Raw genomic sequence first — 11,406 nt, forward strand, 5'->3', positions numbered from 1 at the left:
CCATCTCCTTTTGGTTCCTGAAGCAGAAGCTGGGCCCTCAGGCTCCTGGGCAGGACCAGCCATCCCACCTTGACCCACCAAGAGTCCTGCCCTCCCTCCTCACCCGGGGACTGAGCATTCATACCACACTGGGGACCAGGACACATCTTTATTGCTGTTAGAAAAGGTTGGTTACAAGTTTCCTGGACGTGGAGGGGACACTATCCCTAAATCCAAGGGAACCAGAAAATGTATAGTATCAAACAGAAGGAAGCGAGGCAGGACAGAGCGAGGCTTAAGATCAGAACATTTTCTTCCCGCTCGTTACCCGATCCCAGAGTTCTTGCCCCAGCTTCAACTGCCAAGATACCACCCTTCACCCCAAGATCCTCCTAAGCTACCACAATTCAACAAAGGTGCAGGTGCAGAACTTCAGGGTGGGAGTGGGGTGCAGGGAAGCAGGAGCTGTGCCCCAGCCCAGTGCCCTCTGCTCACTCTGAGGTACCCAGTGCCTGTCCCTCTGCCAGCTGTACATCCCGGGGAGAGGCCTGGACACATGTCAGGCTGCGGCAGCGGCCACTCTGATCAGCACCAGGTCCTGAGCTGGGGGCCCCTCCTCAGTCCACCACCGCCGAGCTGGCCATGGTGTTCACACCACAGGCCCCAGACCCGCGATGCAAGTAGTAGTAACCCTGGGGGAGAGGGGGAGCTGGTGAGGGCACCAGGGTAGGATGGCAGCTGGGGGGCCAGAGGCCAAGCCGGCAAGACTCACCTTCTCGCCCCAGTCAGTGCCCCAGCTGTTCTTGATGGCCCAGAAGGGAATGTCAGAGCCTGGGGTGCAGTGCAGAGCGCAAGGATCAGGGCCCTTAATTCTCCAGGCAGAGCCTTAATCACTTTGCACCTTCCAATACTTGCACTGGGCCTACTGTATGACGAGGACTAGGAAAAGAACAGAAAGCAAGGGGCCCAACTACCAGCCTCAGGGAGAAGCCCTGGGGCAGGGAGGAAGCACCCACCCACCCGCCTCTTGCAGGTCATCAATATTTACCCTCCCACAGCTCAGCTTCCCTTCCACAGACAGGACAGATGATGCCCGCGTGGCCATGGCCCAGGCAGCGGGTAAGGACAGGGTTCCTAGGCATTCCCCCTATTTCCCCTCTAGAGGACCTGAGATGCTGTGGTCCCACCCCTGCCTGTGGCCTGGCTGGATGCAGGATAGGCAGCGGAACTCACGGTTGCCATAGCCCACAAGCAACACCGCATGGTCGATGAGCCAAGGGCTGCAGAGGGGCCGGAGAGGGCGGGAGATCCCATGGCGGTAAAACTAGAGGTGGAGAAGGAGTAGGGGATCAACTCCAAGATGAGGTCGGGGAGGTCAACAAAAGATGGGGCAGGGGCAGTGGGACTAGGGCCTCACCTGCATGCCAAAGGCATTGATGGCCACGGAGATTGGGCCTCTCTTGGCCAGCCAGGCCGCCAGCTCTGAGATGGGAAGGGGTGGCATCAGTGGGCACCCAGGCCCTGGCCCCACCTTGCCTCAACCTCACCCCGCCCCTCACTCACTCTGCTCATTCTGGCTCAGCTCCACGGAGTCATTGATGTAGACCTTGGCCTTCTCTGCTGAGAAGCTGCAGGTCTGCATGTGGCCCCGGTAGCTGTAGTCATCCTCTGTCTCCAGCCCTCCTGGGGAACGGTATGGGTGAGTACAGAAGGGCAGGCTCCCATTTGCCATTCACAGCCAGAAGCGGACTAAGCCCCCTACATGAGGTTTCACATTCCTTGTCCACCCCAGGCCACAGGCCATCCCCTGTGAGGAATGTCTTCATTCTAGAAATGACACATCTGAGGCTGGGAGAGATGGGGAGGAGGGACCAGTAGCCAGCAAGAAAAGTGGCAGAGACAGAACTCAGCTCCAACTTCTGACTCCTCACCAAGGGCTCGTCCCAGCAGTCTTTCACCCAGGCTGGAGCCTAGTGGCCCAAACATGCCTCACTGCAGCCTCAACCTCCTGGGCTCAAGCGATCCTCCTGCCTCAGCCTCCCAAGTAGCTGAGACTATAGATGCAAGCCACCATGGCTGGCTAATGTCTTTAATTTTTTGTAGAGATGGGGTCATGCTATGTTGCCCAACCTGGTCCTGAACTTCTGGTCTTAAGTGATCTTCCCACGTTGGCCTCCCAAAGTGTTGGAATTACATGCATGAGCCACCACACCTGGCTGGGTCAGCATTAAGACTTCAACTTAGTTCTGTGTGACTCTCACGCTCACGTCTCCCCCCATCATAAAGTAACTTCTTGCAGAGAGAGAAGTAGCTCCAGTTGCCCCTCCTGACCCCGTTAATGCATACCCAAATTCTTTATGGCCGAGTAGGCGTTGGAGGGCAAGCCGCCCATGCAGGCCTTGTCCATTTTGTCACAGTCCAAGAGCTCTAGGAGACAGAAGGCTGGTCCCAAGAAGCCCTCCTGAAGGGCTAGGCTGGGGACAGAGGGGTAGAGCGAGATGCTCACCCTGTTCAGAGAGGGAGAGTAGGGTCCCCTGGTTCAGAAACCACTGGCCCTCCACGTTGCCTGTGACTGAGAAGGCCCAGCAGGAGCCACACATGCCCTACAAGAGATGGGTGGAGTCAGAGCTGGATCCCTTCACCAGCCCCAGTGCAGTGCCCATGTCCCACCCTCACTTCCAGGGGTCCAACCTGGTCCTTGACTTTTGTGACAGCCCCCTTACTCCTCCAGTCCCATTCAGGTGGGGCGAAGTCACCCACAGACTTGACTGGCTTCATCTTGTTGCCAGGCTCTTCTCTCAGGAGGGGATTCAGGTAGATAGTGCGGAACTCCTCCTCTGCAGGCAAAGGTGGGCAGGGCATGGGGAGAAAAGTGTTCTAAGCCAGACCTGACCAGAGGCCTTGCAAGCAAGGTCCTATCTCTTCCTGGCTCCATGAGGACTCTGGCCACTATCCCTACCTGTGAGATCACTGAACTTGGTGACTCCATACTGAGCTGTGCCACGGTCCAAGGCCTGGATCTTCTGTGCTCGCACCATGTTATTGACAAAGACGGACAGGCGCCACCGGGCTTCTGAGGACCAAGGAGCAGAAAAGGAGGGGCTTGACCCCAGGCAGATAAAAGGAGGGGCAACTGGGGCTAGCAGGCAGGGGTTTCCCCGCGGAGCAGGTAGGGGTGGGGGCCACACATGCAAGTGATGGGTGGGAGGTGTGATCAACTTTTGGGGCCAAACTGAAGTGATGACTTCCCAGGTGCAAAAGCAGTAAATGGGGTCTAAAGGACACCACCCACAAGAGGTGGTGGGGAAAGGCCATGTTGTCAAGGACTCTCCAGCACAAAAAATCCGGCCTCTGCCCCATCCCACCCTGCCCAGAGTGATGGAGACGCATGGCTTTTTTTTTTTTTTTTTTTTTGAGACCGAGTTTTCACTCATCACCCATGCTAGAGTGTAATGGCGCAATCTTGGCTCACTGCAACCTCCGCCTCCTGGGTTCAAGCGATTTTCCTGCCTCAGCCTCCCGAGTAGCTGGTATACAGGCGTGCGCCACCACGCCCAGCTAATTTTTGTACTTTTTTTTTTGGTAGAGATGGGGTTTCACCATGTTGGCCAGGCTGGTCTTGAACTCCAGACCTCAGGTGATTTGCCCGCCTCGGCCTCCCAAAGTACTGCAATTACAGACATGAGCCACCGCACCTGGCCAAAACCCATGGCTTCTGAGCGGGAAGATAAGGTGGGAGAAGGGACCAGGTACTCAGGGTGGCTGCCCAGTCTGGGAAGGCTTAGGGAGAACTCAGGAATTACGGGGTCCTTGAACAGGTGCACTATCTCTTGTCTTTCTCCTCCCCCACACCAAGGTGCCAAGTTGGGGGGAAAGTCCTGTTCTGATAGGAACAGGTACAGCCAAGGCTGGGTCCTCACCTTCCTTTGACTCATATGTCCGGTTATACGTAATGACAAAGTTCTTGAAGATTGAAGCCATCTTCACAGGCAAGTCCTGGGTAGGTAGACCAGTCTTTAGGCTGACCAGGGAAACCCACTCCAGAGGGAAGGGAGGAGAAGGGCGATGAGGCAGTGGCTGGCTCCCCAAGCTATGGGCTCCTCACCTGGGGCAGGGGATCCTCATTCAACAGGGAAAGGACTGAGCTGAAAGTCTCATTTCTGCTGTCTGGATGGGGTTGGGACAGAGAAGAAATCATGGCTGAGCCCTGAGTGAAGGCTGACTTGGGCTCCCCAGCAGCCTTGGGCTCTCCCAGCACCTGGAACCTTGGTGTCCACCGGGTCACAGTCCTTCCGCAGCAGCACGTGTTTTCCAAGTTCATCCAGAACTTCGAAGCTGCAGAGCTGGAGGGAGAGGAAGAAGCTGCTCTGGGGGCCTGGATCTGGATCTGGATCTGGGGAGCAAGATCTGGGCAAGATGGAGCTGGATGCTCCTCAGATGAGGGCCACCCCTAAGGCAATCACCCCATCACAGTGGACAGTGAGGCACGGCCTGCACCGGGACATCCTCCCCTTCAGAGCATCCTGGTTTCTGGCCCTCGGGGCCTGGGAAGTGGCTCGAGGTGGGGCATCAGCTGCCTCAGATTCCTGCGTCTTGACCTGACTCGTCATAATCTAACTGCTGCCTTACTCAGCCTGGGGGCGGGGAATCCCAAGAGCCTCATCACTCACCAGGGTTTTCTTGGACGCGGGGAGCCGGCACACCGTGGTGTCCTTGCAGGGTGGCTCCTCCAGGGTCGCCTCCAGGGAGTACAGCGAACCTTGGCCGGCCTGTAGACAGGGGCAGGTGAGGCGGGCACGGTCGGCCCTTCACGGCGCCCACGGCCCCGCCCATGCGGTGCTGCCCGTTCCCCACCACCAGAGATCGGTTTGTCCAGCGGGCAGGCCCCATCCCAAGGTTAGGTCAAAGTTCCTACTCTCGGACCCGGGCCTGGCGCCCTCGCCCCCGGCGCGTTCTCACCCGGCGGACGCGGCCGCGCACAAGGCCCAGTACGGCCCGCGTCCCCGCAGCCCGGCCGCGATTGAACATGTCCAGCGCAAAGCGGGCGGGCGCCAGCAGCTCCGGGGACGGCGGCCCCCAGGCCTGAAAGCTGGCGGCTTGGGGCTGGGCGGGGGCGGCCACTGAGCCCAGGAGCAGCCCCAGCAACGACAGCAGCTGCAGCCAGGGCGCCATGGCGAGGGCAAAGCCGGCTGCCCGGACGCGCGGACCCAACAGACACGCCACCGACCAACCGGGTACAGACCCAACGGCAAGCCGGGCCTGAGTACTCCCTCCCGCGGGGCTACCGCGCGCCGACCAATGGGCGCTGGCTTGGGACGCCTGCGCGCTCTCTTGTTTACAGGAGGCACGTGGGGCGTGCGGGGTAGGGAGAGCGGGAGGCTGCCGGCCTGAGGCTAAAGCTAGTCAGTAACCTCTATCACGTGCGTGTTACAGGTTAGGCTTGTTATTTGATATGCCAGCTCCTTTTATTCGGAGTAGCAATCTCTGAAGTAGGTGCTATCCCCATCGTACAGTGGAGGAACCTAGGCTTGGAGAGATTAAATGGTGTGGCCGGGCTCTGTGACTCAGGCCTGTAAATCCCAGCACTTTGGATCACCTGAGGTCAGGAGTTGGAGACCAGCCTGGAACACGTGGTGAAACCCCGTCTCTACTAAAAACACAAAAATTAGCTGGGCGTGGTGGTGGGCACCTGTAGTCCCCAGCTACTCGGGAGGCTGAGGCAGGAGAATGGTATGAACCCGGAAGGCGGGGCTTGCAGTGAGCCGCGATCGTGCCACTGCACTCCAACCTGGCCAACAGCGAGACACCGTCTCAAAAACAAACAAACAAAAAAGAAAAGATGGAGATCCACCAGCCTGACCAACATACTAAACCCCATCTCTATTCAATAATACAAAAATTAGCTGGGTGTGGTGTCAGGCACTTGTAATCCCAGCTACTCAGGAGGCTGAGGCGGGAGAATCACTTGAAACCTCGAGGCGGAGGTTGCAGTGAGCCAAGTTCGCACCACTGCACTCCAGCCTGGGCGACAGAGCAAGACTCCATCTCATAAATAAATAAATAAGATGGAGACACAGCTGGGCATGGAATCACTTGAGGTCAGGAGTTCGAGATCAGCCTGGCCAACAGGGTGAAACCTTGTCTCTACTAAAAATACAAAATTAGCGGGGCGCGGTGGCTCACGCCTGTAATTCCAGCACTTTGGGAGGCGGAGGCGGGCAGATCACGAGGTCAGGAGTTGGAAACCATCCTGGCTAACACGGTGAAACCCTGTCTCTACTAAAAAATACAAAAAATTAGCCGGGCATGGTGGTGGGCGCCTGTAGTCCCAGCTACTCTGGAGACTGAGGCAGGCGAATGGCGTGAACCCGAGAGGCGGAGCTTGCAGTGAGCCGAGATCACAGTACTGTACTCCAGCCTGGGCGGCAGAGCAAGACTCCGTCTCAAAAAAAAAAAAAAAAAAATGGAGACCCACTAGCCTGACCAACATACTGAAACCCCATCTCTATTCAAAATACAAACATTCGCTGGGTGTTGGCCCAGAGCGGTGGCTCACGCCTGTAATCCCTGCACTTTGGGAGGCTGGGGCAGGTGGATCACGAAGTCAGGAGATCGAGACCATCCTGGCTAACACGGTGAAACCCTGTCTCTACTAAAAATACAAAAAATTAGCCGGGCGTGGTGGCGGGTGCCTGTAGTCCCAGCTACTCTGCAGACTGAGGCAGGAGAATGGTGTGAACCCGGGAGGCAGAGCTTGCAGTGAGATCGCGCCACTGCACTCAAGCTTGGGTGACAGAGCAAGACTCCGTCTCAAAAAAAAAAAAAAAAAATTGCTGGGTGTAGTGGCGGTTGCTTGGAATCCCAGCTACTCAGGAGGCTGAGACAGGAGAATTGCTTGAATCCAAGAGGCGAAAGTTTCAGTGAGCCGAGATCACACCATTGCACTCAAGCCTGGGCAACAAGAGCGAAACTACATCTCAAAACAAAACAAAAAGCCGAGATGGAGACACTAACGCACATACAGGGTATGGGTTGGTGGTTGCTGGGATTCAGAACAGAGATAATGATGACTCAGGAGAAAGAAAGCAGGCTTGAAGGAGCAAAGAGCTGGAGGAGGTGAGGGGTGGTGTATTAGTTAACTACTCCTGTGTAAAACACTACCACAAGCGTGCGCAGTGACTCGCGCCCGTAATTCCAGTACTTTGGGAGACCAAGGTGGGAGTATCGCTTGAGCCCAGGAGTTTGAGACCAGCCTGGGCAACATGGCAAAACCCCCTCTGTACAAAAAATACAAAAAGTAGCCAGGCATGATGGCATGCACCTGTAGTCCGAGCTACTCAGGAGGCTGAGGCAGGAGGATCACTAGAGCCTGTGAGGTCGAGGCTGCAGTAAGCCATGATTGCACCGCTGAGCTCCAGCCTGGGAGATAGAGTGAGATCCTGTAAAAAAAAAAAAAAAAAAAAAAAAAAAAAAAAAAAAAAAAAAAAGAACCAACCAACAACAACAACAAAAAAACTATTACCCACAAAATAAGTGGCTTAAAACAATGCATGGCCAGGCACGATGGCTCATGCCTGTAATCCCAGCACTTTGGGAGGCCAAGGTAGGTGGATTGCTTGAGCTCATGAGTTCAAGACCAGCCCGGGCAACAGTGAAACCCCATCTCTACAAAAAAATGCAAAAATTAGCCAGGTGTGGTGGTATGTGCCTGTGGCCCCAGCTACTCAGGAGGCTGAGGTAGGAGGATGGCTCAAGCCCAGGAGACAGAGCTTGCAGTGAGCTGAGATTGAGATCGAACCACTGTACTCCAGCCTGGTGGATAGAGCCAGACCTTGCCTCAAAAAAAAAAAAAAAAAAAATTTCTTACATCTGTCTCAGTGGGTCAGGAGTCGGCTTACTTGGGTCCTCTGCAGGGCAGCACTCAGAGCTGGCCAGGCCTGCAGTCTCCTCTGAGGCTCAGGTGGGGAAAGAGTATGTGTAGCATTCAGCCCCTGTGGCTACCAGACTGTGGTCCTCAGTCATTTGCAAGCAAGGCTGCCCTCAGTTCCTTGACACGTGAGCCCCCCAGCAAGGACACTTGCTTGCTGAAAGCCAGAAAGGGAGAGAGAGGCTACCACAATCTTTTCTCTTTTTTTTTTTTTTTCGAGATGGAGTCTTCCTCTGTCTCCCAGGCTGGAGTAAAATGGTGTGATCTCCACTAACGGCAGCCTCCACCTCCCGGGTTCAAGCGATTCTCCTGCCTCAGCCTCCCAAGTAGCTGGGAGTATAGGCACATTCCACCACGCCTGGCTAATTTTTTGTATGTTTAGTAGAGATGGGGTTTCACCATGCTGGCCAGGCTGGTCTCAAACTTCTGACCTCGTGATCCGCCCACCTCAATCTCCCAAAATGCTGGGATTACAGGCATGAGCCACCGCGCCTGGCCCCACAATCTTATATAACATAATCACATCCACGTAATCACATAGATCCACCACCTCTGTTCTATCCTATTGGTTAGATGCAAGTCACATCCCACCCACACTTAAGGAGAGGGAATTACACCAGGGTGTGAATATTAGGAGGTGCGAATCACAGCAGCTGTCTTAGTGCCTGTCTACCACAGGCATTCCCCAGAAGAGTACCTAGTACACACAAATATTAACAGCAGCAATAATAATGGCTAATGTTTTATGTGCACTCACTACCTGTGAGGCACTCAGAGTCCTCGGCATGTGTGTTATCAGCTCATGTAACCCCATACAGCCCTGTGAGATAGTTGTGATGCACGTGAGGAAATAAAAGCAAAAGGAGATTCAGTAATTTGTCCAGAAATTGGTGAATGCTGGAAGTAGAGTTTGAATCCAGTTCTTTTTTTTTTTTTTTTTTTTTGAGACAGGCTCTCACTCTGTTGCCCCGGCTAGAGTCCAGTGGCACCATCTCAGCTCACTGTAGCCTCCACCTCCCAGGTTTAAGTGATTCTCCTGCCTCAGCCTCCTGAGTAGCCAGGATTATAGGCATGTGCCACCATACTCAGCTAATTTTTGTATTTTTAGTAGAGACGGGGTTTCACAATATTGGCTAGGCTGTTCTTGAATTCCTGACCTCAAGTGATCCTCCCGTCTTGGCCTCCCAAAGTGCTGGGATTACAGGCATGAGCCAGCGCCCCTGGCTAACTTAGATGAATATCCAGTTATAAGACCTATAAAGACTCGCTTCTCAAACTGGCCTCTACAGACCCCTGAGTGCATGGAAGCGTGCCATTGAAAGCCAGAGGACAGACAGGGCACTGTTTCTCCAAGTACACCCAATGGACTGAATAAATCAGTCACCCAGTCACCAGGGAGTAGTTGACAATGCATAATCTACACATCTGTTTCGGTAGGCCTAGATCAGGAGCTTAGAATATGCTGGGGAAGCTTAGGAACACCTGTTTGAAAAGTCTGCAGCAGGCTGTAGTGGTGGCTCATACCTGCAATCCCAGCACTTTGGGAGGCCGAGGTGAGTGGATCACTTGAGGTCAGGAGTTTAAGATAAGCTTGGCCAACATCGCAAAACCCCGTCTCTACTAAAAATACAAAAATTAGCTGGTGTGGTGGTAGGCACCTGTAATCCCAGCTACTCGGAAGTCTAAGGCAGGAGAATCACTTGAACCCAGGAGGCAGAGGTTGCAGTGGCCAAGACTGTGTCACTGCACTCCAGCCTGGGAGACCGAGCAAGATTTTGTCTCAAAAAGAAAAAAAAAAGAAAAAAACAAAGTTGCCAGGCATGGCGGTGGGTGCCTCTAGTCCCAGCTACTTGGGAGACTGAGGCAGGAGGATTGCTTGAGCCCACAAGTCCAACCTAAGCAACACAGAGAAATCTGCATCTCTGTTAAATAAAACATTTAAAAAGAAGGTAAAATCACAGCCTTTGGAGTCAGACTGACCAGCCTGGGTTCTAACTATGGTTCTGCCTCTTCGAATTGACTATGTGACCATGAGCAAGTTACTTTGTTTTTGGAACCTTTTTGTAGAAATAGGAAGAGCACCTGGCCTGATCAGGCTCTTCTGATTTTTTTTTTTTTTTTTTTTTTTTGAGACGGAGTCTCACTCTGTCACCCAGGCTGGAGTGCAGTGGCCGGATCTCAGCTCACCGCAAGCTCCGCCTCCCGGGTTTACGCCATTCTCCTGCCTCAGCCTCCCGAGTAGCTGGGACTACAGGTGACCGCCACCTCGCCCGGCTAGTTTTTTGTACTTTTAGTAGAGACGGGGTTTCACCGTGTTAGCCAGGATGGTCTCGATCTCCTGACCTCGTGATCCGCCCGTCTCGACCTGCCAAAGTGCTGGGATTACAGGCTTGAGCCACCGCGCCCGGCCGGGGGTCTGGTTTCTGAGGGTGCCGGCGGAGCAACTGGAGTCGGTGGTCCACGGCGGTCATGACTTTCGACACACGGTGGCGCTGTTGAGGCTCGGTCCTGTGCATTCCAAGAGCCCTGGAAGAAGTTGCAGAGTTCTCACCTCCCACGCAGCCACTGCACTCCGAGGCACAACCAGTGAGTCAGGGAGGCAGGGCCAGAAAGGAGTTTGGCATCACTGGATAAAAATCAGCCTTAATTTACATCCCCTACGTGCCGCTAAATGTTAAAATGGAGAGATCTGGGCCCTAGGCTTCACACCACCTACATAGCATCAACGCCTGGATGTCAAACTTAGCCAGAGCTGCGTATTGTTTTCATCCTCACCCGTCCTCAGGAATCTCCCATCCCAGCATATGGCATCACTATTCCCCCAGCTCTTCAGTTCAGAGAACTGGAAGTGTCATTGATTCTTCCCTTGCCTTCATGCCGCACGTCTAGCCCATCTCCAAGTGCCGTGGAATCTGTCCACTTCTCCCCATTCCCACAGCCGCTCCTTATGACCAAGCCCTCACCATTGCTTGCCTGACTGAATCCACTCCTGCCTCCAATAAGCTCCTCTGCAGGCCACAGCTGGAGGGACCTCCTTAAACATAAACCGTCCGGGCACAGTGGCTCACACCTGTAATCCCAGCACTTTGGGAGGTCGAGGCAGGTGGATCACCTGAGGTCAGGAGTTCAAGACCAGCCTGGCCAACATGGTGAAACCCGATCCCTACGAAAAATACAAAAATTAACTGGGCATGGTGGTGCACACCTGTAATCCCAACTACTGGGGAGGCTGAGGCAGGAGAATTGCTTGAACCCAGGAAGCAGAGGTTGTAGTGAGGGGAGATCCTGCCACTCCACTCCAGCCTGAACAACAGAGCAAAATTCTGACTCAAAAACAACAACAACAACAACTGCCAGGCGTGATGACTCATGCCTGAAATCCCAGCACTTTGGGAGGCCGAGGCAGGCAGATCATGAGGTCAGGAGTTTGAGACCAGCCTGGCCAACATAGTGAAACCTTTCTCTATTAAAAATACAAAAAATTGGCCGGATGTGGTGGC

At 54.3% G+C, this 11,406-nt stretch overlaps 1 protein-coding gene across 1 annotated transcript; it reads right to left on the reverse strand.

Annotated features, from left to right (window-relative positions):
- Nucleotides 1–128: 128 nt before the first annotated feature.
- CTSF (cathepsin F) lies at nucleotides 129–5,271 on the reverse strand. Its single transcript, XM_017857231.1, is given in 14 exon segments — nucleotides 129–671; nucleotides 752–810; nucleotides 1,213–1,303; nucleotides 1,397–1,461; nucleotides 1,543–1,662; nucleotides 2,326–2,406; nucleotides 2,486–2,582; nucleotides 2,671–2,816; nucleotides 2,939–3,052; nucleotides 3,900–3,975; nucleotides 4,085–4,216; nucleotides 4,218–4,322; nucleotides 4,650–4,748; nucleotides 4,939–5,271. Coding segments are annotated over 14 exon segments (1,473 nt in total). The 5' UTR covers nucleotides 5,152–5,271; the 3' UTR covers nucleotides 129–596.
- Nucleotides 5,272–11,406: the final 6,135 nt, after the last annotated feature.

The sequence above is a fragment of the Rhinopithecus bieti genome, unplaced genomic scaffold (assembly GCF_001698545.2).
Source record: "Rhinopithecus bieti isolate Rb0 unplaced genomic scaffold, ASM169854v2 scaffold_44159, whole genome shotgun sequence".
Lineage (NCBI taxonomy): Eukaryota > Metazoa > Chordata > Mammalia > Primates > Cercopithecidae > Rhinopithecus > Rhinopithecus bieti.